The sequence below is a fragment of the Mesocricetus auratus genome, unplaced genomic scaffold (genome assembly GCF_017639785.1).
Source record: "Mesocricetus auratus isolate SY011 unplaced genomic scaffold, BCM_Maur_2.0 Super-Scaffold_100007, whole genome shotgun sequence".
NCBI lineage: Eukaryota > Metazoa > Chordata > Mammalia > Rodentia > Cricetidae > Mesocricetus > Mesocricetus auratus.
The window spans coordinates 94,039,947-94,066,352 of record NW_024429191.1 but is presented as its reverse complement, the minus strand read 5'-3'; the positions used below and the strand labels follow the sequence as shown (position 1 = coordinate 94,066,352).

The 26,406-nt window shown below is 54.2% G+C and overlaps 1 protein-coding gene and 1 long non-coding RNA gene across 2 annotated transcripts in view; one reads left to right on the top strand and one right to left on the bottom strand.

Moving 5' to 3' along the window:
* The first annotated feature begins 1,802 nt into the window (after positions 1-1,802).
* On the top strand, positions 1,803-9,134 carry LOC110340873. The gene is made up of 3 exons (XR_002382703.2): positions 1,803-2,015; positions 5,900-6,031; positions 8,785-9,134. It is a non-coding gene; the product is annotated as an uncharacterized LOC110340873 (long non-coding RNA).
* Positions 9,135-19,429: 10,295 nt separating this feature from the next.
* The window catches only part of Sec14l1 (SEC14 like lipid binding 1), a 45,735-nt gene continuing 38,758 nt past the window's right edge, over positions 19,430-26,406 (bottom strand). Inside the window, 4 exon segments of the mRNA XM_040750109.1 lie at positions 19,430-19,777; positions 19,876-19,976; positions 25,261-25,362; positions 25,628-25,806. Coding sequence (XP_040606043.1) covers positions 19,620-19,777; positions 19,876-19,976; positions 25,261-25,362; positions 25,628-25,806 — 540 coding nt within the window. The 3' untranslated portion in view covers positions 19,430-19,619.

The window sequence follows — 26,406 nt, the reverse complement described above, 5'->3', positions numbered from 1 at the left end:
ATCTCTGTGCAGCAGACAGAGAACGAGGCATGGGCCCCGTCGTCTGTGAGACCCACACCCTGAGCAGAGAAGGCAGTGCATGGGCTGAGGGCACAGAAGGCACAGGCGAAGATCCAGGAGAACCAGCTGTGAACCCGCGGAGGCCGCAGGAGAGACGCGGGATGCTGGCCGGAGCACAGGCACGCTCGCCAGCCCTGCAAGCTACAGAGGGACTCTTAAGCTATGTATGGCAGGGCATGCCTATTGTCCCAGCATTCAGGAAGGAGAGGTAGCAGGGTCCTGAGTTCCGGGCCAGGCTGGGCTACACAGCGAGACCGTGCTTCACACAAAAGCAGGGGCTGGGGGGAGCGCTTGGCTGACAAAGGGCTTGCTTGGGTTTGATAGCTAGAACCCGTATTAGAAAGCCAGGCAGAGGTGCCCATTAGTAATCCAGGGCTGAGAGGCAGTCGGCTGCATGGGGCTTGCTTCTTAGCCTAACTGGTGCGTTGCAGGCCAATGAGAGACCCAACATTAAGGTGGATAATAACTGAGGAGCCCAACCCTGGGCATGCTCTGACCTCCACACGCATTGGAATACAGAGGCACATACACACACACACACACACACACACACACACACACACACACACGCACGCACACACACGCACAAAAACAAATCAGATGGCTTGATGGTGAAGACCTAGCACCCACATGGCAGCTTACAATCGTCCATGCCCCTAGTTCTAGAGGGATCTGAAGCCCTCTCCTGACCTCCATGGAGTATATGCACACATGTGGAGTATAGACACACATGCAAGCAAAACACACACACACAGAGAGACACACACACAGACACACACTCACACAGAGACACACACACAGACAGAGAGACACACACACAGACACAGAGAGAGAGACACACACACACAGACACACACACACACACAGAGACACACACACAGACACAGAGAGAGAGAGACACACAGAGACACAGACACACACATAGAGACACACACAGAGACACACTCACAAATTCAGAAAAAAATTAAATCACACAAACTGTCTCTCAGCTCTCTGTCTGTCTCAGTCTCTCTGTCTCTCTCTCTGTCTCTGTCTCTGTCTCTCTGTCTCTCTCTCTCTCTCTCACACACACACACACACACACACAGAGGCCTGTCTTATCCATAACTAAAACAGTGCATTCTGGTCACTTGCCCTGGATCTGTGGCATTCTGGGTAAGTAATGCTCATGGTTGTGGCCCAAGTATAATGTGCGGACAAGAGATCATCTTCTCTGATGTGTCAGCTGACGAATCAAATCATAAAAATAAAAGAGAACGAGGCAGGGGCTGGAGCCAAGCTCTGTGCACAGGCTGGGGTCGAGTCCCCGGGGCAGGAACAGGGCCAGAACTTCAGAGCCCACCCAGGGGACTTGACACCCTGACATCCCGTGTCTCCCTCAGTAATGGGCATTCTGAGCAACCTCAAATGACCTCATCCTCCTGCAGTGGGGCCACTGGAAGAGACAAGCCATGTGACTGCGATTAGCAGAGGGGCCCAGTGCAATCCTGACCCCAAATCCATGGACAAAGCTGGCCCTCAGGACGACCGGAGAAACTTGACCGTGTGGTGACTAAACCACTCCAGATGTGATGGAAGAGTAGGAAAAGAAAATCCGAAGATTTTCAAATAAAAATGTTTGGCATCATCGAAGACTGTAAGAAATTGTTGAAACCCCGATTGGCTTAAGTGAAGTGGAAACAGGTGGTCCTGGAGAGGAACCCGCTGGAAATCCCACAAGTCAGCAGTGCGACTCTTAAAACTGAGAACTCGGCGGATGGACCGTTACTTGGCGGGAACGACCGAGAGTGTGGCACAGCGCTGAGCAGACCCAACAATTCCAAGTCAGAAGCGAGAGTGAAGAAACACAGAGGACAGACAGCCAGAAGTGCTCACACAGGACACTGGCTCCTAAAGAGGGAAGATGTTTCTCAACAACTACAAGGAGGCGCAGTATGCTGCCACCTGGGTAAAAGGTGAGAATTGACCCTTGCCTGCAGGCTGTCCCTCTGACCGCTACATGTGCACTTGAGGGAGGGAAGCAATCCCTTAGCCTCCCTGGAAGCCCGCAATCTCAGCGAGGGAGGGCTCACGGGCCACAGAGTTCAGTGGTGCAAGCCACTCAGCTGCCAGCCAGAGGCGCGAATGCCCCTGCATCACGGGAGGGCTCTAGCTGATTTCCCTCCTCAGTTCACCCAGGGCCAGGGCTGAACTCCGGGTGTCAGCTTTTATCACAGAGAAAGTCCCGCCTGCGACTGCGAGCTCTGGCTAGGCAGGATGAGGACGTGGATGAGCGTGACTTCTTGGCCCGGACTGTGTGTCTTGGGGTGTGTTTGCCAGCCAGACCTCCTGCAAAGAGCCTTGTGCGCTCCTGACCACAGGTGCAGGACGGAGCTCACGTCAGCACAGCGCCCATGGTGTCAGCACGGCTTAGCAGCCGGTGACTCAGCCCTGAGATTACAGGCTTCCAGGGAGACTAAGCACCTGCAAGGGGAGGCAGCCCTGGGACCCAAGTATAGGTTAGGGATGGAGAAGTGGAGTTGGGGGGCCTAGAACCTGGTCTCTGTCCACAGATGACCACAGGCAAGCCTCCACGGGAGGGGCTGGGGGGCAAGAGACAGGCTCCGGCAAGGTGGAGCACCAGACGGCAGGCCCTAACAGGAGAGACGGGGAGAACCAGGACAGGCTGGGGCAGGGCTGGGCAGAGCTGCACCTCCACAGCTTAGGGACGTTCATCTTGTCATAGCTGGGGTCTGGCTGGCTCCATGCCCCCTCTAGCCTCAGTTTCCCACCCTAGGACAGGGGCAGCACCCTCCCTGGGCCAGTGATAGAGAAGATGCAGTTTAGGCACTGGCACTGGGAGCACTCCAGGCACTGGGAGCACTCCAGGCACTGGGAGCACTCCAGGCACTGGGAGCACTCCAGGCACTGGGAGCACTCCAGGCACTGGGAGCACTCCAGGCACTGGGAGCACTCCAGGTCTGCAGAACAGCACACCCAAAGGGTTTCTTACCGCCTGGTACCACAGACCAATTGAGTCCCCAAAGGCAGACTGAGCAGTGCAGCTTTGGATTTATAAGAGGCCAAAGCAGGGGCTGACTAAACTGTCTGCCCCCAACCCACTTTCCAGCTTGCACAGGGACATAGAAAACCCATGGGGCCGGAGGGATGGCTCAGCAGTTATACTTGTTTGTATAGCGGACCAGGGTTTGGTTCCCAGCACCGACATAGTGGCTCACAACTGTCTGTAACTCCAGTTCCAAGGGATCTGCTGCCCTCTGCTGGACTTCATAGGCACTGCACACACAGACCATACATGCAGGGGACACAGCCATACACACAAAATAAACAAATAAATAATAAACAAGCAAATAAATAAATAGACACTCCCTATGCTTACAAGGGAAGACAGAATTAGATATGAGGTTTAAGGATTTCCTTTGTTTGTTTGAGACAGGGTCTTAGGTGACCCAGGCAGGTCTCAAACTCACCACATAGCTGAGGATAACCTTGAACTTCTGATTCTCCTGCCTCTATGAGTGCTAGGATTAGGCCTGCAGCACCACACCTGAATTATGAGGTATTAGGGGCCTGAACAGTGTGGACTCCGTGCATGCCAGGCAAACACTCTGCCAAGAAAGTCACCTCCCTTGACAGGCAGTGGTAGCAGATGTCTTTAACTCCAGCACTCAGGAGGCAGAGGCAGGCGGATCTCTGTGAGTTCGAGGCCAGCTTGGTCTACAGAGTGAGTTCCAGGACAGCCTCCAAAGCTACACAGAGAAACCTTGTCTCGAAAAACAAAACAAAGTGTTTTTACACCGCCCAGCACTGAGCAGGTCCTTAGCTCAGTCCCTGAAGAATACTCTCAGGTCAAACCCCTCTCCATCTCCTGAGTTCCCGAGGCCTAGCCACTGGGCAGTGGGGACTGTCTGACTGGAGTATTCAGAAAGGAAGTCGTGTCTTGGGAACCCAGGAGACTGCAAACTTCCATCACCCAGGAAACCAGCACCCCCCATGAGGTCTGCTTTCTTGGATCTCTGCTAGAATTTCTCCGCCGCCCTCTGTCCCCCACTCCTGAGACAGAGCACTTGTCCCCTTTCCTTAGCCAGTGCCTCTCATGGTCCAGTTGACTCTCACAGGCTAGGCCTCGAATGAGCCAAAGCTGCCCAGCTCCAGGCAGAATCCAGACTCTGTGGCCCACATAGGACTGCACAGATTTGTCCAAGCCCAGAGGGCACACCGGTCCTGGAGGTCAGATTGTGTCCTGTGGCTTCGGAAGGGGAAGCTCCCACCACTTCACCCAGAAAATAACAGCAGAACACTGTGCTGGTCCCTTTCACATAGTCAAACCCAAGCTTGACCACACAACCAAACAGATCCCTCAATCGGGGCAAGACGGTACAGACTGACCTCTCCCTGCCCTCCGCACAGGGCACAGCCCCCTACTGGGTAAACAGCAACCCACAGAGAAAGGGCGCTGACTAGGCACTTCAGAGACATTCAACAGTGGCACACTGTATGACACCCCGCCCCATGTCACCCAAACAGGAAGAGATACCGGGCCCGACTCACAAACCAGCATCAGAAGCAGACTCCCTTGTCCCCTGAGTGTAGTGCCACGCCCCCACACCCAAGCGCCAAGCAAGCCAGGCAGTGTGACCAGCGAGGGGCTCCAGTAGCAGCCCTGGCAATGACAGGCCAGCGTAAATATCCCTCCTCATGGCACTGTCTTAGTCTCAGTTAGGGTCACTACTGATGTGGTAACCAAAAGCAACCTGGGAAGGAAAGGGTTATTTTACTTCTACTTCAGTCCATCCCGGAGGGAAGTCAGGACAGGAGCTCAAGCAGGGCAGGAACCTGGAGGCAGGAGCTGATGCAGAGGCCATGGAGGAGAGCTGCTCACTGACTTGTTTCCCATGGCTTGCTCAGCCTGTTTTCTTATGGAACCCGGGACCACCAACCCAGGGACGGCCCCACCCACCACGAGCTGGGCTCTTCCCCATCAATCATTAACTAAGAAAATGCACTCAGGAGGCAGAGGCAGGCGGATCTCTGTAAGTTCGAGACCAGCCCGGACTACCAAGCGAGTTCCAGGACAGCCTCCAAAGCCACAGAGAAACCCTGTCTCGAAAAACCAAAAAAAAAAAAAAAAAAAAGAAAATGCTTTACAGCCAAATCTCCCGAAGGATTTTTCTCGACCAAGGTCCTTCCTTTCCAGCAAGTCTAGCTTATGTCAGGTTGACATGAACCCAGCCAGAACATACAGCGAGTTTGAGGCTGGCCTGGGCTACAGGAGACCCTGACTCATAAACAAGTCTTGGTCATGATTTAGGACGGTGACTGGAGTCCATCCCAAATGACCTCCAGGTTGATAGGTCTAGGGGTTGGTGACAAGTCACCGGTCATGTCTTGGTAAGCACATGGCACAGGGCAGGAGTGACACCCTCATGGGGATAGGACACAAGGTCTTCCTGGAGGAGGTGAGACCAGGCAGTGTTCTAGGCGGAGAGCCGTTCTCCTTGGACTCTGATCCCGTGTGCTGCCCGTGCCTCAGTTCCCTGGACTTTAACCCTTGGAGATAACAGTGCAGAAGAGGTAGGTTGGAGGAATCAGAGTAAGATGTAGGTCCCAGCTCCTGGGACACCCTGGAGGGATTGCAGGGGGGAGGGGGAGCGAGGGGGAGGCGACTGGTTGTCCAAGGCTGGGAGCTTTAGGAAGATAAAATCAGGACGGCCTTGAGCCGCACAGACTCATAATCTCCAGCAGGTGGCGATGTTGTCTCTGGAATGAGACTGGTCCCAAATGGGCCAGTGTTTGCTGGCAGGGACGGTGAATAAAGCCACTCTGTGTTTGCCTCAAGGGGCAGGTCACTGGATGGACCCTTCCCGGGTCCTTGTCAGCACCTCAGAACACTGGTGTCGTTTGCCGGGGCCCTTGCTGCGGAGGTTTCTCATAGTTACCCACCGTGCCGACTCCTCCCTGCTCTCTGCCTGTGAGTATCAGGTTCCCCTGTCTCCCTCATTCTGGGTGCTGAGTGACCCTTCAAGCCCAGCCAACCCCAACATCTCCTCCTGACTGTACCCGAGTCCTGAGAGAAAGAGGACAGGTCACACTTGGGGTCGCAGAGAAGAGCGAGCCAGTGTTTAACTGGGTTCGGTGCTAGCTGTGACACCTTGGCCCGTCCCCGTGTTGACACGCCCGTCGGGAAGGGCCACCCCAGTCTGAGAAGCCACTCATTCTGGGCCCAGGCAGGGCCGGAGGCCCAGTCTGCCATGCTGAGTCTGACTGAGATCCCCACAGATGAGAGGAACTTGGGACCTGGCTAGGAAGACGAGATGGACAACAGTTAAGTGAGACCATCCATGACCCTGCTTCACGCCTATCTCAGGAGGCTCCTGCTACACACACGCATTCGCATGCCCACACACTCACACATATACACACTCATACACATGTGCATGAATGCACACTCATAAACATGTATATGCACACGTGTACGCAAACATACACATGCATACACACAAGCTCAAAGACACTCATATTCATGTATAGGTACACAGGTATGCAGACACACACACTGACGTACACAAAACCTACACACAGAGCTGCAGGCATACGAACACAGCCACTTACATACATACTCACGTATGAAAATACACAGACACGCCTATGCATGCACACACAGCATACATGAATGTGCAAACACTCCCCAGGTCCCCTCTGGTCTCGTCTTGACCTCTGCCATCAGGAGGTAGCACGGTAATACCAGTTCTAGCCAAGCCCAGCTGGGTCACAGGCACAGAACGACACCAGGTTCCCAGTCTGCCAGCTGACCCAGGCGGCAAAGTGACATAAAAACCCAGGTCAGCGCCGGGTGGCAATGGTGGCGCACGCCTTTAATCCCAGCACTCGGGAGGCAGAGGCAGGCAGATCTCTGTGAGTTTGAGGCCAGCCTAGTCTACAGAGCCAGTTCCAGGACAGCCTCCAAAACAATACACAGGAAACCCTGCCTCGAAAAAACAAACAAAAAAACCAAACCCAGGTCAGCATGCCACACTGAGCCCCGGCCCCCTCTTCCCCAACCCAGGGCAGCACCAGCTGAGGCGCCAGCACCTTCACAAGCCTCTGCAGACGGTGGGGGCCATTCATGACCTTGACCATCCGCTGTCCCTGCCAGGCACAGAGTCTGGCTCAGGGTCACAGCGCAGGGAAGCCCAGCTTTCACCTCTGGCCTCTGAGGTCCCTGTTCTCATGAAGCTTGAGTCCAGTGGGGAGAGACACTCAGGCAATTCGAGGACGTTCCAGGGCGCCCAGGAGAAGGGAAACGGAGACTATGCGAAGAGCTGAGAAGAGCACTGCAGGCAGTGTGTGTGTGTGTGTGTGTATGTGCGTGCATGCACATGTGTGCATGCGTATGTATATATGTGCATGTGTGTGAGTGTGCGCACATGTGTGCATGCGTGCATGCCTGAGTGTGTGCACTGTGGGTGTGCGCGTGTGCACGAGTGTGCGTGTGGGTGTGCGCGTGTGCACGAGTGTGCGTGTGTGTACGTGCACGTGTGTGCGTGTGTGTGCCCGTGTGCGTGAGTGTGCAAGCGTGTGTGCGTACGTGCACATGTGTGTGTGAGTGTGTATGCTCTCAGGCATGCTCTGGGGCAGGGACCAGGCTGCACACAATGCACTCACATGCAGTAACAAATTTTTTAGTGTGGGAAGGTTTATTAGGGGAAGGGAGTGGGAAAGGGAAGGGAGAGAGGAGAGTGAGAAGAGAAAGAGAATAATATTTTTTAAATAAAAGGAAACGGGATGAGAAATAAAGATCTCATTTGTTTCCTGTGGTGATGACCACATTTGCTACTTGTCATGAAAACAGAAGGCCAGGGGACACATTTTAGAGCCCACCCTGCCATTCCAAGACAGAATGCCCAGCAGAGGGAGGGACACTCTCCATTTGGAAGAGTGCCAGGCAATACCTGGATAAACGATGCTAAAAAGTTGAATCCTGCAATCCTAGCTCTTGGGAAGGGAAGGGAGGAGGACGAAAAATTTAAGGACAACTCAGCTGGTAAGAGCACTTACTCTCTTCCCTTCCAGAAGAGGGAGGCCTAATTCCCAGAACCCACTTTTTTTTTTTTTTTTTTTTTTGGTTTTTCGAGACAGGGTTTCTCTGTGGCTTTGGAGGCTGTCTGGAACTCGCTTGGTAGTCCAGGCTGGTCTCGAACTTACAGAGATCCACCTGCCTCTGCCTCCCGAGTGCTGGGATTAAAGGCGTGTGCCACCAGTGCCCGGCCCCAGAACCCACTTTAATTCATCACCTGTTACTACAGTTCTGGAGATCTGGTGCCCCCTCCTGGACTCTGAGGACCCTGCACACATACACAGGCACATACTTACACGTAAATAAATAGTAAGAAAAATCTTTAAAAATAAAGGATAAGAGCAGGGCATAGTAATATGCACACCTCTAATCCCAGCAATGGGAGGCAGAGGCAGGTGGATCTCTGAGTCTGAGGCAAGCCTGGCCTACAGAGCAAGTTCCAGGACAGCCAGGGCTGTTACACAGAGAAACCCTGTCTTGAAAAACCAAACAAAAACAAAAACAAACCAATAATAAAATCCCTAACAAGAAGAGGAACTCTCTCTTGAGCAGCCCTGCCCAGTCTAGAGTATGATATCCTTGCCTTTTCCTAAACCTTGCTAAGGTCTGCAGGATGAGCATCACATGTTTGAACACATGGCCCCCAGCAGGTGGCGCTGTCCTGGGAGACTGGAACGTTGGAGATCAAGAGTCCTGCTAGCAGACATAAGCTCCGAGGGGTCCTGCTTACAGCCACAAACTGAGTCGCTTAAGCTGGCAAAGCCTTCCCAAACCTTGAGAGACCGAAATTTACCGGCAACCATGAGCCCAAATCAACTGTTCCTCCCTCTGCAATTTCCAGCGGCTGCTGTCACAGGAGTGAGAAAAGCGTCACAATCCTCGATCTTAGTGCCTGTGCCTCAGTTTGTATTAAAAGTTTTTCTAATCCCAGCGCCCAGGGAGGCCAAAGCGGGTGAATCTCTGAGTGTTTGAAGCCAACCTTGTCTACAAAGTGAGTTCCAGGACAGCCAGGGCTATGTCAAAAAAAAAAAAAAAGAAAAGAAAAGAAAGAAAAGAAAAGAAAAAGCTTTTTAGAAAAACATGAGGGCTGGCTGTAGCTGAGCTGAACATTTCCTTGGCTGGCTGGCATGAGGTCCCGGGTTCTATCCCCAGCATTACATTTAACTGAGCGCGGTGGCGCATGTCTAGAATCCCAGCACTTGGGAACTGAAGACAGGGGCATCAGTTACACAGTGGGATCCAAGTCAGCCAGGACAACATAAGATTTTATCACTTAAAAAAAAAAGGAGGAGGAGGGGAGGCGGGGAAGAGTCGGAGGTTGGGCAGGGGAGGCGTAAGAGGAATCAGGGACTCTCCAGGGAAACACCTGAATGAAATTATTCGAGCCCCAGCTCCTGACAAACTGGCAGGAAACTGGATGTTTCCAGTGCCGAAACGTCATTCAGATTACCAGACGGTCACCACGGAGCTTTGACAGAGGAAGACTAGCCTTCACCTCAGCCTTTTGACGTCTTGGCCAGGCTGGGAGAGAAGTCCAGTGGGAGCCTAATCAGACCTGGCTTGGGGCTAACATGCAGCCCGCAGGCCTGGTGGAACACCAAGGGGTCAGCGTAGGAAAAAGACGGACAGCTGGGAGGTTGGCACTCCTCAGTCACTCAAGTCCCCGCTCGTGAGAATAATTAAGAGCTAGAACCTGTCTGCCTGACAGTTGTGGTGCACACCTTTGATCCCAGCACTCAGGAGGCAGAAGCAGGCGGATCTGTGTGAGTTCGAGGCCAGCCTGGTCCAGCCTGGTCTACCGAGTGAGTGCCAGGACAATCAGGGCTGTTACACAGAGAAACCCTGTCTCGAAAAACAAGCAAAAGAAACAGAGCTTGTCTAAGAGGCCTATCTGGCTGCTGATCCAAACAATGAAGACATCCAAACAGCATTACCCTGACACCCTGGCGTGAGTCCTTGCCCAGCCTCCCCAACCCGGCAGAAAAACAGAAGGAGCCACTCCGTGCACAGCCTAGTGAGGACTGACTGACCCCACAAGACCAACAGCAATGTTTCCTTGCAATGAGCCAGCCCCCAGAGGCACCCCTTGTAAGGGCCACATCATCCGGTACCTCCGAGGACCAGGCTCTGAGGACCACTCGGTGGTGGTAGCACACTGTTCACCGGGGCACACGCTGCAAACATATCCAAAGCACAGCACGGATTTCATTCTAGGTTAAAGGTGACATGGGAGGCGCAATGACCACAGGCCAGGCACCACCCTCAGCTGGGTCCTTGCGGGATGAGCAGTCAGTACCAGGGGGAGGAAGACCTGAGTACGGACGGCGTCGACGAGGCACACGTGAGTTTTGATGAAGCATGACCGCTAAGTAAGAAAATGTCACTTTTCAATTTTTATAATCTTGGGCGGTATTTTTTAATTTTAAGGAATTAAATTTTTTTTTTTTTTTGCTCTTTGAGACGGGAATCCCCGGATCCGCTTGAGCTCACAAGGTAAAGAGAATGACCCTGAGCACCTGGTCCCTCTGCCTCTACCTCCTGTGTGCTAGGATCCCAGGCATGCACCACCACCACACACAGCTTAAAATGCCATTTAAAAAAATGCCTAAAAATATTTAGACAGCGTTTCTCTGTGCAGCCCTGGTTGTCCTGGAACTCACTCTGTAGACCAGGCTGGCCTCGAACTCAGAGATCCGCCTGCCTCTGCCTCCCGAGTGCTGGGATTAAAGGCGTGTGCCACCAACACCCGGCATGTCTTCTCTTTTCAAGGAGGGAATATATAGTATTTTCTTAGTTTACATTTTATTTGTGTTGCCATAGAACGACTAGCTTACGGAGGTCAAAGGATAACTGGCTGAAAGGAGTCAGTTCCCTCCCTGGACCATGCGGGTCCCAGGAATTGAACCCATGCTGTAAGCCTGGAAAGCAAACACCTTTATCCACAGAGCTGTCCTGTCAGCCCTCCCCCACCCACCTACCCCAGCCGCACTTGTTTTTAACAATAGCAACGTCTCCTTAGCACATAATAGATTGCTTCACTCTGGGGCCGAATTGAGCAGGGGATGACAAGGGATGGCGACAGGGAGTGACAGGGGGTGACAGGGAGTGACAGGGAGTGGCACATGGCCGGCCTGCTGTGGCTGAGTGACACACATTCAGCCTCTTAAGCCTCCAAAGGCCAGAAGCACAAAGTCAGCGTCCCTGGACAGCTGGCCTGAGTGGATGTGGTTTCACACTGTTCCCAGCACAGTAGCCCTGAGGAATCACCATGACCAACTCAATCTGAAACACAAGAGCCCGTGAACAGGACCCACCACGTCCTTCGAGAACAAGAATTTCGAATCTGCTGCACAGCTGACATCGGGTCAGACCTTTCTGTCACCATGGCCTGTCGACCTTCCTGGAGACATTCAGCAGCCTCCTTGGCCCAACCTACCTCAGGAAGAGCATCCCCTTCCCCTGTGCGCTGTGCCGGCCCTGTGTCCAGGGTGAAGAACCACAGCTGCTCGGCGTAGCTCATGTGAAGAGGGACGCTGGGGTGAAGGGCTGGAGAGATGGCTTACCAGCTAAGAGCACTGGCTGCTCCTCTGGAGGGTCCTAGTTCAATTCCCAGCACCCACACAGCGGCCCACGATCCTCTGTGACTCGAACAGCAGGGATCTGGTGCCCTCTTGTGGTGACTGAGCACACCTACACTCAATGTGCGCATATCCACACATGATTAAAAGTAAAATCGATCTATACAGGAGGGCACGGGATCTGTTTGGGGTTGGATTCCTGGGAGCATGGCACAGGAGAGAGAAGAGGCCCCAGGCTGGAGCCACGGACCTCTCAGAGTGGGCCAAGTTGTTCCATGAGAGATTTGGGGACCAGGTACAGTTAGACGGGTGGGGGTCTGTCTGTGGGGATTGCAAGCCCTGAGGCTCCTCTGTGGGAATGGTGTAAACCTTGGTCTCTGACATCCCTGGAGGGGTTTCCTTGCTGGGCTTCCAGGTCTATGAAGCTCTATGTGGCTGGGCCAAGGCTGCCTTCCCTTCAGGCCACCATGCCTGTGCCATGCCCTAGGCCCAGGAGTTTGCCAACCCGAGTGACCGCAGAGGCTGGGCCCTCAGATATGGTCTTCTGACCGCCCCCCCCCACAGCTAATGCTGGTGTCAGCAATGACTCATGGGTTCCAGCTGCAGCTGTTAGCCACAAAAAGTGCCACTATGTGTGTACCGGGCTGGATGGCTGGATGCTGAGGGCTCACTGTGTGAGAGAGCACACCGCCCTGAGATTGCATGCTGGGGGATCTAAAGAGAGTCCCATGCATCTTCAAGGTCACCCGGTGGTCACAGGCAGAGCTGAGGACCGGAGGCTCCTGACCCCGCTGAGGCTTTGTGACTTGGTGCGCGGATAACTTGGTGCTCAGCTGGCCATGATCTGCAGGCAAAGGGCTCAGTCTGACCAGAGGGCTATGGGGGAGGAAAAGAACACCCATCTGCCTGGCTGGATGTACCCCAAGGAGGCAGGAAGGGGCTGAAATTAGGACCAATGTGCGGCCGCCCATTAGCATGTAATTTCCCTCTCATTTGCATATTTGCACCAGAGCCAGTAAGCGTACAATTATAAAATCAAATGCGTGAATGAATTCCTGTGCCCTTCCCAGAATAGACACGCTGCTGCATCCTTAGGACTTGAGCTTGTTCTCTCTCTCTCTCTCTCTCTCTCTCTCTCTCTCTCTCTCTCTCTCTCTCTCTCTCTCTCTCTCTCTTTCGCTAGCTCCAGAACTCCCAACTAAATGTGTTCTTGCTTTAAATAAAACTCCCCCGGATGGGAAGATGGCCCCTTGGGTAAAGCGCACCTGAGTTGGGTCCCAGAACCCACGTAAAAGGAAATGCACACCTGTAATCCCAGAGACAGGACAACAGGAGGATGGGGGGGAGGGGATCATGGCAGCCAGCCTAGTTGAACGAGCACGCTCCAGGTCCCAGGGAGAGACCCTGACTCAAAGAGCAAGGTGGGCGGTTCCTGAGGAGAGACACCTGAGGCTGGTCTCTGGCACTTTCTCTCTCTCTCTCTCTCTCTCTCTCTCTCTCTCTCTCTCTCTCACACACACACACACACACACACACACATACACACACACACACACACACACGAAAGAAATTCCTAGCATGCAATCCTTCCACCATTAAACCAAGAGTCAAGAAGTAATCATGAGTGAAATCTGCCATCGTGGAAGGATTCTCACTGCAGGGTTTTCAATGGTTTTCCTCCAGGAGGCAGGAAAAAAACCACACACAACGTAACACACCTGGTGGCGATGAATGAATAGACAGCAGTTGGCTTGGTCCACGAGTCTGGCCAGGGGCCTGGGTTTCCGGTTTAAGCATCTGCTATTGACATTGGTAACAGATGCTGGACAAAGCACAGCAGCCAGTCAGAACCGGCGTTGATGCCACACGATCAGAGGCAGGACCTTCGGAGGTCCCACCAGTGACAGAGTCTACGCATTCATGGAAAAAAAATGCTAACAAGGCTTCTAGAAGCTGGGGTGTCTGTTTGTTTTTTGTTGTTGTTTGTTTGTTTGTTTGTTTTTTTGAGACGCAGTAGGTAATGTTAATTGTCAACCTTACAGAATCCAGACTCACGGGGCGGGGCGATGTCTCCGCACATGCCTGTGGGGGATTATCTCACCTGCTGCAGGGAGCCTCTTTACCATTGTGGCAGGGCCTCTCCCTGGCTAGGCTCCTGGGCTGCACAATTGGAGACAAGATGGTGAGGATGAGCAGTGAGCGGCCGTGCACTCGCCTGTGGCCAGTTGATTGTGACTGGGGTGTGGCCAGCAGCTTGACTTCCCGCCGTGACCCACAACTTCCCGCCATGATGGACCACTGTACATTGAACTGGGGTTGAAATAAACCCTCCGCCCTTCAGTTGCTTTTACTCAGGGCATTTTATCACGGCAACGGGAAAAAGCAATGAAAACCCACCAGCTTGCTCTGTAGCCCAGGCTATCTCAAAATCTGTGTAGCTCAAACTGCGTTTGAACCTCTTGTGATTCTTTTGTTTCAGCATTGTGGGCGCCGGGGACTACAGGTTTGTGCCACCACGCCCAGTTTTCGACGTTTGGCTTCTGCTTGGGGTGGGGGTGAGGGCTGGTGTTTAACTGTGAGTGTCTCTTGTAGAGCAGAGAGTCATGCAGCCCTCCCTGGGCACCTGCAGTCGCAGGGCTGGCGGCATGAGAATTTGCCTTTGGGCTTCACCTGGCGTCAAACTCAGGCGCATCACATCTGCTAAGAACAGGACACTAGTCTGGAGGCCCAGAACCAGGGGCCAGAGCCGACCCGGAGTCTGGACTCACTGCGTTCCTCTTGGCAAACGTCTTAACCTCACTGGGCTGTACTTTTCTTCCTTCCGGTGACCAGGGTGTTGGGTTAAATAAGTGAGTCTCAACTGGGGGCCAATTCCGCCTACTTAGGGGGCCAGGTATGCTGCTAAGCCTCTCCATACCCCAGGTGATGGTGCCCGGCGTGCCAGCAGCTGCAAGTTCCAGGAAGGAAACAAACCCCACCCACCAAGTGAGGAGCCAGGTGGTGTTCCTGCTGGGCAGTGACATTCCAGTGGGAAATTCAGTCCTGCTCTAGGGAGGGAGGGAGGGAGGAAGGAGGGGCTGGTCAACTTGGAGCTCAGACAGCGGACACTGGGAACTCAGAGAGGGGTAATGGGCTTCTCCCCCCCCCACATCCCCTCACCCCCGAGTGTCCAGGTGACTACATCCCTACTCTTTCCCACCGTTCTGCTTCCCTGGGGACAGTCGGGTCTGGCTGTCAGGTGCCATGACTGACTAGCCCTATACATACTTTCTTTAAAAAAAAAACCCACAATTATTTTACAGTTTTTAAAAAAGATTTACTTATTTGTTTACTATGTATACAGTGTTCTGTCTGCATTTTGCCTGCACACCAGAAGAGGGCACCAGCTCTCATCATTGACGGTTACGAGTCACCATGTGGTTGCTGGGACCGGGAAGAGCAGTCAGTGCTCTTTTTTTTTTTTTTTTTGGTTTTACGAGACAGGGGACAGGGTTTCTCTGTATTGTTTTGGAGGCTGTCGGCCTAGGCTGGCCTCGAACTCACAGAGATCCGCCTGCCTCTGCCTCCTGAGTGCTGGAGATTAAAGGCGTGCGCCACCACCGCCCGGCGCAGTCAGTGCTCTTAATCGCTGAGCCGTCTCTCCAGCCCTATAGACCCTTTCTATAGGGCGGTGTTCAGTTTATGCTTTCCTTTCACTTAAAAATCTTTTATGCGCGTGGGGGACATTTTGCCTGCACATATATGTCTCTGCACTGCGTGCATGCCTGGTGCCTGCCGAGGCCAGAAGAGGCCGTTAGATCCCTTGGGACTGCAGTACAGAAGTCTGTAAGCTACCATGTGGCTGCTGGGAACAGAACTCAGGGTTAGGGTCTGGAAGCGAGTGTTCTCTACCACTGAGCCATTTGTCTGGCACCATACATGTCTCAATAGACAGAGGAAGCAATAGTCATGATTTCTACATACGCACACGTACGTACACATGTTCACACACACACACACACACACACACACAGAGAGAGAGAGAGAGAGAGAGAGAGAGAGAGAGAGAGAGAGAGAGAAGGGGGAGAGTTAGCTTTGCATTTCTAAGTCAGGGTGCTCACATAGTTCAGGCTAGACTTAAACATATTATGTAGCCAAAGTCGGCCTTAAACTCCCTGACCCGCCTACCTCCACTCCATTTTACTTTATTTCTTGTGTGGTGGGGGCACATGAAAGTCAAAGGGCTCCTTTGGGAAGTTGATTCTCTGTTTCCACCACGAGGAACTCTAGAAATAAACTCAGGTCATCAAGCTTGGTGGGAGACCTGGTAAACCACCTTGTCACCCCCAGTTCAGTGCTGGAATACAGCACCACCCCTGCCTTGATTTTCTGTTTCTATGTTTCTACTTTTACTCTTAGAGACAGGGTATCACTATTTAGATCAGGTAAGCCTCAAATTCATAGAGACTTGTCTGCCTCTGCCTCTTGAGGGCTGGCATTAAAGGCATGCCTGTCTTTGTTTTTGTTTTTGATTAAAGTGTGTGTGTGTGTGTGTGTGTGTGTGTGTGTGTGTGTGTGTGTGTACATGCACGCGCTCACCCACGGAGACCAGAAGAGGGCGTTTGACCCCCCCCCTCCCCGGGGCTAGCATACTAGGCAGTTGTGAGCAGAAGGCTGTAGATACAGGAGCCGAACTCCAGCCCTTGCAAAGAGCAACAAACGCTTTTAGCTGTTGTGCCATCTCTCCAGGCTCTTGACTTAAAATAAATGCTCACCAGCCTCTTCAAGTCTGTAGGGCAGAACTCCACGCAGGACATGTGCACCCCCCAGCCCCCACCCCGCCCGGAGCAGGTGCCAGCAAAGCCAAGCTGGCGTTCCATAAAAGCCGCTCTCAAAGCATGCCCCTCCCCGCTGATTTTCTCTAGAAGAATTTCAAACTACACAATTCCCGGGAGGCCTGCTGAAGCGTTTAAAAGAGGAAATGAAAATAAATCACTTGTTCCCGGAGATGGTACAGTGTCGCTTGCTGACTCAACGCTGACAAAGGACTCAGAGGGCCCCCAGCAACTGCGGTGAGAAGACATCTTGGAAAAGAGTGTCCCTCGCACTACAAAAGGTGTCTCACTACTGTGGGTCACGGGATCACAAGTTCAAGGCCAGCCTGGGCCCTCAGTTGGGGTCCCTATCACTGCGGACCAGGTTTCTCCTCCAACCCAAAGCCAGCTGGCCCCACCTTAGCATCTGGCAGGGCTGGACCACACAGAAACCCGCTTTCATTACACAGGCCTGGTCCATGCCTGCTGTCCTTGTGGCCCCAGACAGGGCCAGGCAGGGCACCTTCACTCCCAACTGGCCTGGGTCCTGGGTCCAAGGCAAAGGATTGTTGTGTCCTAGGCAGGATGGCAAGGCTTGGGGGCTGGCTGAGGGGGTGCAGGGGTGAGGCCACTGTCAAACCTCCTCATAAGGCACTTCCTGCCTTTCCTAGCTGTGCCTGCCCCTGCATAGTCAGCACTGCGGGATGGCATTGTCCCCTCCACCTTGCTCTCCCGGGGTAAGAATGGGACTGCATTCACTGCCACACATTTGATGAGTAGAAGGGAGGAAGAAGAGGGGGGGAAGGGGGTGGGGGGGCAGGGGGGGTGTGACGGTGCTGGTATTCAGAATCTGAGGAAAATGAGCTCAGCCCTTCATTTGCCTGAAGTGGAGGCTGTTCTGAGGTGAGCAGCCAGGCTAGCTGTGACGGCGTTGGGCCCCTGCCTCCCAAGCGGGCCTGCCCCCTGCTAGGATCTGTGCTGGCCAGCCTTCAGGGGCATCTTGTCCCTTGTGCCTGGCTGAGGCGGAAGACCACAGTCAGCAGTCCCAAGGCTGGCTCTTCTTTCTCTTTCATCAGCCGAGACAGTGGGCACAGTCCCTCAGAGCCTCAGTTTCCCCGATGTGGAGTTGGGACAAGTTCAGGGCAGGCCTGGAGAAGGACTCTAATGAATTGGTAGGTTAGATGGTCTAACATGCTAAGAGGGGCCTGGGGGCAGCCAGACTGAACGGGAGTGGAGCTACAAGAAACCCTTGGCCAGCTGAGTTCACAAGCATCTTTGGGTTGCACAGAAGTCTGTGCAGGGCACAGGAGGACCTGAAGGGCCACTGGCCACTGGCTTACAGCATCACGGTGGAGGAGCTTCCAGGGCACCCCCGAGGCACAGGGCACTGGCCCTGTAGGGAAGGTGTGAGCATCCTGGACTGTCTGACCTGGAGCCAGCGTTGACCCAGGTCAAATCCTTTCACAAACACTGCGAAGTCTCCAGGAAAGCAGAGGTTAGTGAAGGCCCTTAACCTCAGAGACCTCAGTCAACAGAAAAGAACCCGTCCATTGTTCCCGTGGAGACAGCGCCACGCCTTTGAGACAAGGAGTGAGACAGTGCACATCTTCTCCAGGTGATGGCGGGTGGTCCTCTAAGCATCCGCACAGTGGGAAGCAGTGGCCTTTCAGCCTATCCTTGGCAGCCTCACCGGGAGGGCTAAGAGAGGCAAGCAATGACCACCGACCCCAACCCCTCTCCTTGGCCAGCTCAGCTTCCCTGACCAGCCTCCTCTCCCATCTGGTCCCTGAGTCCCTACTGGAAGCTCCGATGTGTTAGGCACTCATGTATGCAGAGTGGGATGTTAGAGGAACCAGATGCATGAAAGGGGGTGTCCCGGGTCCTCACTCAACCCTTCACAGGGAGCCCCAGCTCCGTTAAAGCGACTGTGGACCACCAGGACAGCCTCCCCACCCAAAATCCCCCACCCAGCTAGGCCCAGCCATCTGAAGAGTGAAGCCTGACCCCTTGTCAGTCTCTAAAGCCTTCTGGAAGCAGTCAGTCCTGGGCTCCTCTGATGCTCACACTAGGCTGGGGCCTGTGTTTGTCTCTAGGGCAGTGGTTTTCACCCTTCCTAATGCTGCGACCCTTTAGTACGGTTCCTCATATTGTGGTGACGCCCCAACCACAAAATTATTCTTGTTGCTACTTCATAACTGTGTTTTTGCTGCTGTTAGGAATTCTGATGTAGACATCTGCGTTTCCTGATGGCCTTGGTGAGCTCGTGAAAGAGTCGTTTGGCACCCCCACCCAAAGAGGTCATGACCCACAGGTTGAGAACCACCGCTCTAGGGGGCAATAAGCCACCCCATTGGTAGAGAAACTTCACTCTTCCGCATCTTCCCCTAGATAGCCAGCCACTGGGCACAGTTCCCATAAAGAGGCATGCTGCCAAACTTAGTACCCACCCAGGTAGCTACAGGTAGAGAACATCCCCTGACAGCACCTGCGGTGAAGGGGATGTGAAGAGGGGGTGTCTCTGTTGTGACACTGTCCCCCCACCCCCCACCCCACCCCCGTCCTTGCCCAGAGCTGAGGGTATGGATGGGTGGCAGGCAGAGACGGCTCAACCTCGGTCCCCATGGTGGTGAATATTGCCAACTTGACAGGATCCAGGGTCATCGAGGTATTTCTAGACTGGGCTAACTGAGGCGAGAAGACCCGCCCTGAGCGCACATGGCACCATCCCACGGGCTGGGGTCCTGGACCGCATCAAAAGCGAGCTGAGTGCCAGCATCCGTTTCTCTGGTTCCTGACTGTCAGGGGCTCCCAGCTAGGGGGTTCTGGGCCTTCCTTTCCCTGCCTTTGGGATCAGTCTGCCCTCTCCATGGGGCCCGTGAGTCTCTTACGAGTCTCTGAAAATACTTTCACTTCTTTTAAAGTCAGAAGAAAAACTGAGTTTGTTGACTGCCCAGTGTGTCGTGAGTCCAGCCGGACAGGGTCTTCTACAGATATCAGTGAAACACACTTGTTGACACATGCTGTTGGAAGGAGGGGCCCCCGGAAGGCAGAGGTTCCCCGGGCCCGAGGTCAGACTCCCCTCCCGCTTACAAGGCGAGGGCCTGCAAGAAATCACTGGACTTGACTCCATTGGAATGTCAGGGCCGCTTCCCCCGGGCAGGCCATCTCTGGCTCTAGACAGGGACAGAACCAGGGACAGAGCAGACACCCCAGGTTGGTGAGTCGCACTCTCTTCGGGGGCTGATACCGGCAGTTCACAGGAGGCCAGTCTAGGGGAGACAAGAGAGGCAGAGCCAGAAGCTGGGGTACAGCTTTCCCTGGCCACCATCTTCCTGTCAGCTTCCCCTGCTCTGGACCTGGTGCTCACCCCAACACATGGTCTGCCCTGCCATCCCCAGGGGCTCCGGAGCTGAAGGGCTGCCCGGTACGGTTCCAGCTCCACTGCCCACGGCCGTCTCATGTCCTCCCCTGAAGAGAAAGAAAACACAACATAGCTTCCCTGTGCCTGACGGCCTGGAGACTAGAGGAGCTGGCATTCCAGTCCAAAGCCAGGACTGAGCTCTGGTTGGGAGGGGTCAGGAAAATCAATGGGGTGGTGGCGAGGAGGGGGGTCAAGTCGACCTTTTATCCTAGTTTGGCCTGATGGCACAGAAGGACATCTGATTTACACTATCAAAAACAGTTAGTTCTCCCAAAACACCTTTGCAGACTCCCCGGTGTCAGTGGGCTTTGGGTCACGATACTGACAGGTCTGTGACAAGGAACTTAGAAACGGGCAAGTTTCATTTTGGCTCAGAGCTGTGAAGGCTTGGGCAGGAGCCGACTGGCCCCATTCCTTCTATGGCAAGATGCAAAACCACTCATGGCCAGGAAGCAAGAGTCAGGGTGGGGGACCCCACCATCTTCTGGAGCAGAGCTCACCATCACCTAAATACTTCCCAGTGGGCCCTGCCTCCTCAAGGCTGGCACAGACTCGGGGAGAGCTCTCAGCGGTCTCTTTCTGGCTAAGCCCAAAGACAAGGTCAGGGTGGGCAGCACCGTGCCAGCAAGGGCCAGCTTGAACTGGGGCAGCCTGAGCCTCAGGAACAACGAAACCGAGGGATGGCTCGCTGCCTCCACCCCAGCTCCCGCCCCGCACTGCTGTCCTTGGCATGGCCGCAGCGTGCTGGTGGCCTCTGCAAGCTGCTACAGGACAGCACCTGTATCACATGACTGGGAGAAGAGAAAACCCGTGCTCTCCCTCCAAGGCACACGGACCCGCTTAAAGTTCATATTAAACAGGCACAAGACATACCACCCTGGTTACGAGGTAATAAAAGAAATAGACTCTGCACCGTTGAACAGACAAGGAAGTGTGTGCTGGAAACACCGCTATGTGTGTAGTTTGCATATGTGTACATATGTGTGTGTGTAGGTGTGTATGTGCGTGTAGTTGCCCACGTGTGTGTCACAGAGTATGTGTGGAGGTCAGGAGTGGATATCTCTTCCTGCTACATGGGTCCTGGGGATGGGACTCAGGCCATCCCGTCTTGGTGGCTGCCCCTTTATCTGCTTCACTGGAATATTTCTTGACTCTGGTTGTTTTGAGGTTCTGGCTCCACTTCTGTCTTCTTGCAGGCTAGGCCAACACTCTTTGAACCAGCCCACACCCCAGGCCTAAAATTCACTGGGTTGTTTGGCTGGGTTTTTTGTTTATTTGTTTTTGTTTAGTTTCACTGTGTAACCCTGGCTGTTCTGAAACTTGCTTTGTAGACCAGACTGGCCATGAACTCAGAGATCTGCCTGCCTCCGCCTCCCAAATACTGGGCTTAAAGGTGTGCGCCACCACCACCCGGCTTAGGGTTCAGTGTTTAATGTTGGTCATCTGCTCGATGGATGTGGGGTTGACAGGTGTTTTTTGTTGCTTGCTTTTATGTGAGCATTCTAGGCTTTCACAGCTTACTCGCTCTCTCTTCGGCTGTTTTGGTGTTCACAACAGTTAGGCCCGTCTGCTCCCAGAGCTGCCCCACAACCACCCACATCCCTGGCTGCTCAGTGTGTACAGGCCACGGAGGCCAGTCCACTGCTGCCCCCAGACCTGTCCAGCAAGACCTGGGGCTGCGGAGGCATCCCGTTACAGCACCTGCTTCCTCCTCAGTGCAGGGGTTTTGTGACCAGTGCGTTGCCCATGACATGGCTGTTTGGGGCATTCTAGGATACCTTACCATCTAGCTCTGTGGCAGAATGATCACAGGAGCGATCACTGGAGCACAGACTCAGCTTTCCACTAGCTGTGGGTTCTGCCTCTGCTGAATTTATGCAGGGACAGCACTGCTGTCTTCCCAGAATGCCTAGCTCTCCAAGTCCTCACTTTCGACTTTTAAAATGACATCTACTTGTTATGCGGCACACGCACGACACAGCACGTGCATGGAGGTCCAGTCTTTCCTTATACCATATGGGTCCCAGCAACGGAACTCAGGCTTGGCAGTGACAACCGCACCCACCGAGCCATCTTGCCAAAGCCCTTCGTTTCCAAGCAGAACTGGGTCCAGTTGGTTTGTCTCATGACAACATTAATAAGAATGTGTCTCCTGGCCCTTGAGAACTGCAGGTACCCCAAGGATTAGGCTTGTCAGAGTTCTCCGGGGATCTGGCATCAAAGAGAACACAGGGTTGGTATAGCAGTACCCACCTGCTATGCTAGTGGGAGTTTCAAGCCAGCCCAGGCTGCAATGAGTTTCAGGTTACCCTGGGCTATGTAACTGTCATTCAGGACGAGCACAGGCAGGAAATCTGGCCTAATTTAGGGCGTGCCACTTCAGGGCGGTCCTATCTGAGCAGGTGAGTCCTGGCATAGGTGTCTGGAAGCCGTGCTTATTCTCAGAAGGCCTCTTATTTCCACAAGACTGTGAACCCAGAGCCAAGGCTAGGAAAACAGGTTTGCCCTGACCCATCCTGGGTTTCAAGTTCAGCCATGAGGGCTGGGGTGTCAGGGCACTGCCCAGCTTGCCTGCCCAGGGAAGGCGCTCCCCAGCAGGGCTCACAAGCCAGGCTATGAACAACACTTGAGAGCCGCCTGCTTTCCACCCCATGTGGCCATCAGATCAAGGGCCCAATAGGACAGAGCTTGCCCTCCCTTTGGGAGGTCCCGGCTTTGCACCCTGGCACGCCTGTGATGACCTCCCCCGACCTGTGTATGCCCTGCTGTTCTGGGCTCTGCAGACCCCTGAAACAGAAGAGTCAGGATGAGGTCAGTAGGCACCCGCCCAGGCCCACACCTACCTAGAGAAACCCATTTTACACTAACGGATGTGACGACACTGGGAGCCAGGCTGTGCCCGTCACGTCTGATGTGGAGCTGCACAGGGCACCGCAGGCCTCCGGGAGACAAAGTGACCGCGGGCCACCCACTCAGCCCCTCGGCCTCTCTTTGCCGTGGACATTAACACCCTCTTTCTCTCCTCAGTCTTGACACCCTTCAAAGACTTCCCAAGAAAGGACACTCTTCTGAAACAGTTCACATTTATTATTGTAACAATAAAAAATCTTTTAAAGACTATCACCATTGTATTACCAAGAGTGAGGTAATATGTTTACAAAACATTTACAGACTTTGATATGCGAATAATGGACTCAGGAAGGAGAGTGAGTTCAGACACTAATAACCGGGGGAACCCAGAGACTTGGTACTGGGGGATGGGAGAGCGGGACAGCAGCGTTTCAGGGCAAGTGCCGGGCACTGGGAGAAGAGCCCAGCGAGCCACACACTCATGTCACACCCAGTCACCCCTCACAAGGCAGCCAGTGCCCTGTGGCTTGGGGAAGCTGAAGCCCTGTGAGTGTACACCCGTGAGCTTTGAGCTCTTAGAGATGCGCTCAGCTCTGAGGGGCTGAACAGCGCCACTTCTGAATGGACTTAAGGGGACAGATCTTCAGCCTGAGACATGACTGCGACTCAAACAGTTCTACAAACATCTCTGGGCACATGTGGACTGCTGAGTGAAGCGTTTTCTTGGAGGCTGTCAGCAAAATCGCCATCTGAGACACAGAGAGAGGGAGCGGGAGAGGGAGAGAGAAAGAGAGAGAGAGAGCGGGGGCGTCTTCAGGTCCTTTAACTTAGAGCTGGGAAGCCCTGACTGGAGCAGCCTGGACACAGTAACTAGGGCCCTGCTGTGCTGTCTAGAAACGGCTCCTACGCACAGGAAATGCATGGAGAAGGACCAGAGCGGCCAGCAACCTGAAGCCTAGGCACAGCGCAGGGTGCCGGGAGCCAGCGGGCTCACTGGCTGAGCCAGGCCACCGTGTAGTCTCTCATGCTTGCTGATAAGCCGAAGCCTCTACAAAGCTCTCAAGTCACACGGACATCCACCCAATGCCTCCGAGCAGCATAAACACGATTCCACGCCCGTCACACACACTCACGGCCACATGGGCTTGGCACCCATCCTTAGACGTTTTAACCACACACAAAACAGATCCCATGCCCTTCTCACGGAGATCAGCCACCTGCAACTTCCAGACAGCTTTGTAAGCAATGCGCTTTCCCCATAAAAGCAAGCTGTGGAGTGCGGGCCTGAAGTCGGGATCAGAAAAAAAAAGACAAACAAGGCAGCCTCCAGTCTGCTTCTATCAACCCTGATAAACAAAGGAGTCCTGCATGTCACAGCACCCCACTCCCTCACGCACACAGACAGCACCTGCACACACACCCACAACATCCACCACACACCCAAGGCCACTAAAAGCCATGTGCCACCCTGGGAAACACTGCTGGAGTCTGTACTGCCAAGCTTCCAAAGGAAGTGTGACCTCCTGCTTCCAAACACCCGCTGAGAGCTGAAGAACCTGGGTGCTGAGGGGCGAGGACCCTGGGTGCTGAGAGGCGAGGACCTGGGTTCCAGGAGGACCCTGGCTAGGTGCTAGGGGGATCTGTGTGTTAGGAGGACCCTGAGTGCTGAGGGGCGAGGACCTGGGTGCTGAGGGCCTGGGTGCTGAGGGAACAGAGCTGCCTGCCTGCAGGAGGAAAGCAGTAGTCAGCAGAGGATAGACCCCTCCCCTTCCCCAAGTTCATGGACAGAAAAATTTTGCTCTGAAAAATATCAAAAGCTTTGAAGAGGAGAAAAGAGAAAGCAATGTTTAATGATGGCGGTGCTGTTGGGAGTCGCGAGGAGTCTGACAGCTGCCCCGGGCAGAGAGCCTGCTCAGGAGTAGGCTGGCTAGCCCCAGGACCGGGTGCTCCTGTAGGCTGCCAAGTCCTCAGAGGAAAGGGACCTCGAGGGCTGTCCTGATTCCATAGGCCACCTCTCCTAACGGAGCCGCGAGGACTCCGGTGCAGCCTAAGGGCTGCCTGCTGTAGTTTCGGTTCCGTGGAGGAGGCAGCTCGTCTCTGCAGGAGGTCATACAAGTCATTCGCTAGTGGACAAGGTGGAGTTTGTTGGAAAAACTTTTTGCATCAACATTGAGACCAGTCAGTCTCTCACTGTAGATAAACTACTTTTCTTTCGAGAGCCCTTGTGCTCTGGTTTGACTTTGTATACGCTGCATACAAAATCTATGGCTATTGAGTTAAGTTAGGGGTAGAGTTAAAACTACCTGTCACCATAGTCTGGGACCAAGTGGCTGGGATACCGCCTGGAGAGCTAGCTGCTATCTAGAGGGAGAGGAGTCTGCACGTCCTGTCCTGGGGTGGGTGGAGCACAGCCGCTGAGGAGGAAGAGGAGGAGGAGGCGGAGGCGTCCCTCCGCACTGGGCACAGGCTTCGCAGCACTACCTGGAAATCATGGAGCTGGAGTGTGATTGGCTGGAGGAGGTGGTGGCTGCGCTCAGCTGTGAGAACCCACTGTGGCTGGACTCTAGGCTGGTCATGGAGCCTCTGCATGGGAACCAACAAAGAACACGGGATGAGGAGCCGCCTCGAGCCACCCCCATGCCCGCAATGCCCACTGGACCCCAGCTCAGCTCCTACACAAGTGCTTGCAAAGTAGGGATGGGACGTGGGTGTCCCATGGTAGGAACCCATTTCTTGTGGTTTGCCCACAGGTGGTACTGCATTCAGCAGATGCCAGGCTGCACTCCCTCCCTAAAGCCCCATGGAAGGAAATGAGTGACTCCCCCGCCCCACCCCCTCAGGCAGGTACCTGAAATCCTCAGACCCGATCACTTCTGTGTAGTACATCACTTTGCACTTGTGGGAGGAGACCTGCAGGGAGGCCAGCACGTCATCCACTCGGGGCAGGTTGGTGGCGGCGCAGGCTGGCATGCTGTGGAACTTCCACTGCAGGATGTAGAAGCCCGGCCACCTGGTCACGTGGGAGCCCTGCAACAGGGAGCAGTGGTAACGCAGGACATTCTGCCAACCTTCAAACAGGTCTGACAAGTTCCAAGGGGAGCGTGTCCTGAGAGCTGGCCATCAGGAAGCAGCGCTCAGCACGAGGGTGTGGCCTCCGCCAGGTGCTGGGAAGGCAGCCTACAGCCCCCTGAGGCCACCAGACAGCAGTTGCTTGCAGGGCAGTAGCCGTCAGGTGGGCCTGTGTCTTGGACAGAGACGTCAAGGTCAGGAACACCTGACACCCTCCTGTCACCTCTCCTGTACTCTGGCAACTTGTTTCAGTGACTTCTTCCATCTGGATTAAAGAGCCAGAGAGAGCCGGCTTCAAATGCTCACACACAGAGCTGCCATGTTTCCTAGCAAGAGCTGGCAGTGCCCGCTGCTTTCTGTCTGTCTTTCCCTCTGGAGGCAAAGCCATGCCCGGTCACATCTCAGTGAAGTCACTAAACCCAGGTGCGTGCCTACAAAGTATTTCTTCCCTGTCTCCTGGCACTTCTGGGGAAATCTACCGCGCTGGTGTCCGGCCTTCCTCAGGCCACCGCTCCTTCCTCTGTGTCCTTCCCCTGAGCACGGGGCGGGGGCGGGCGG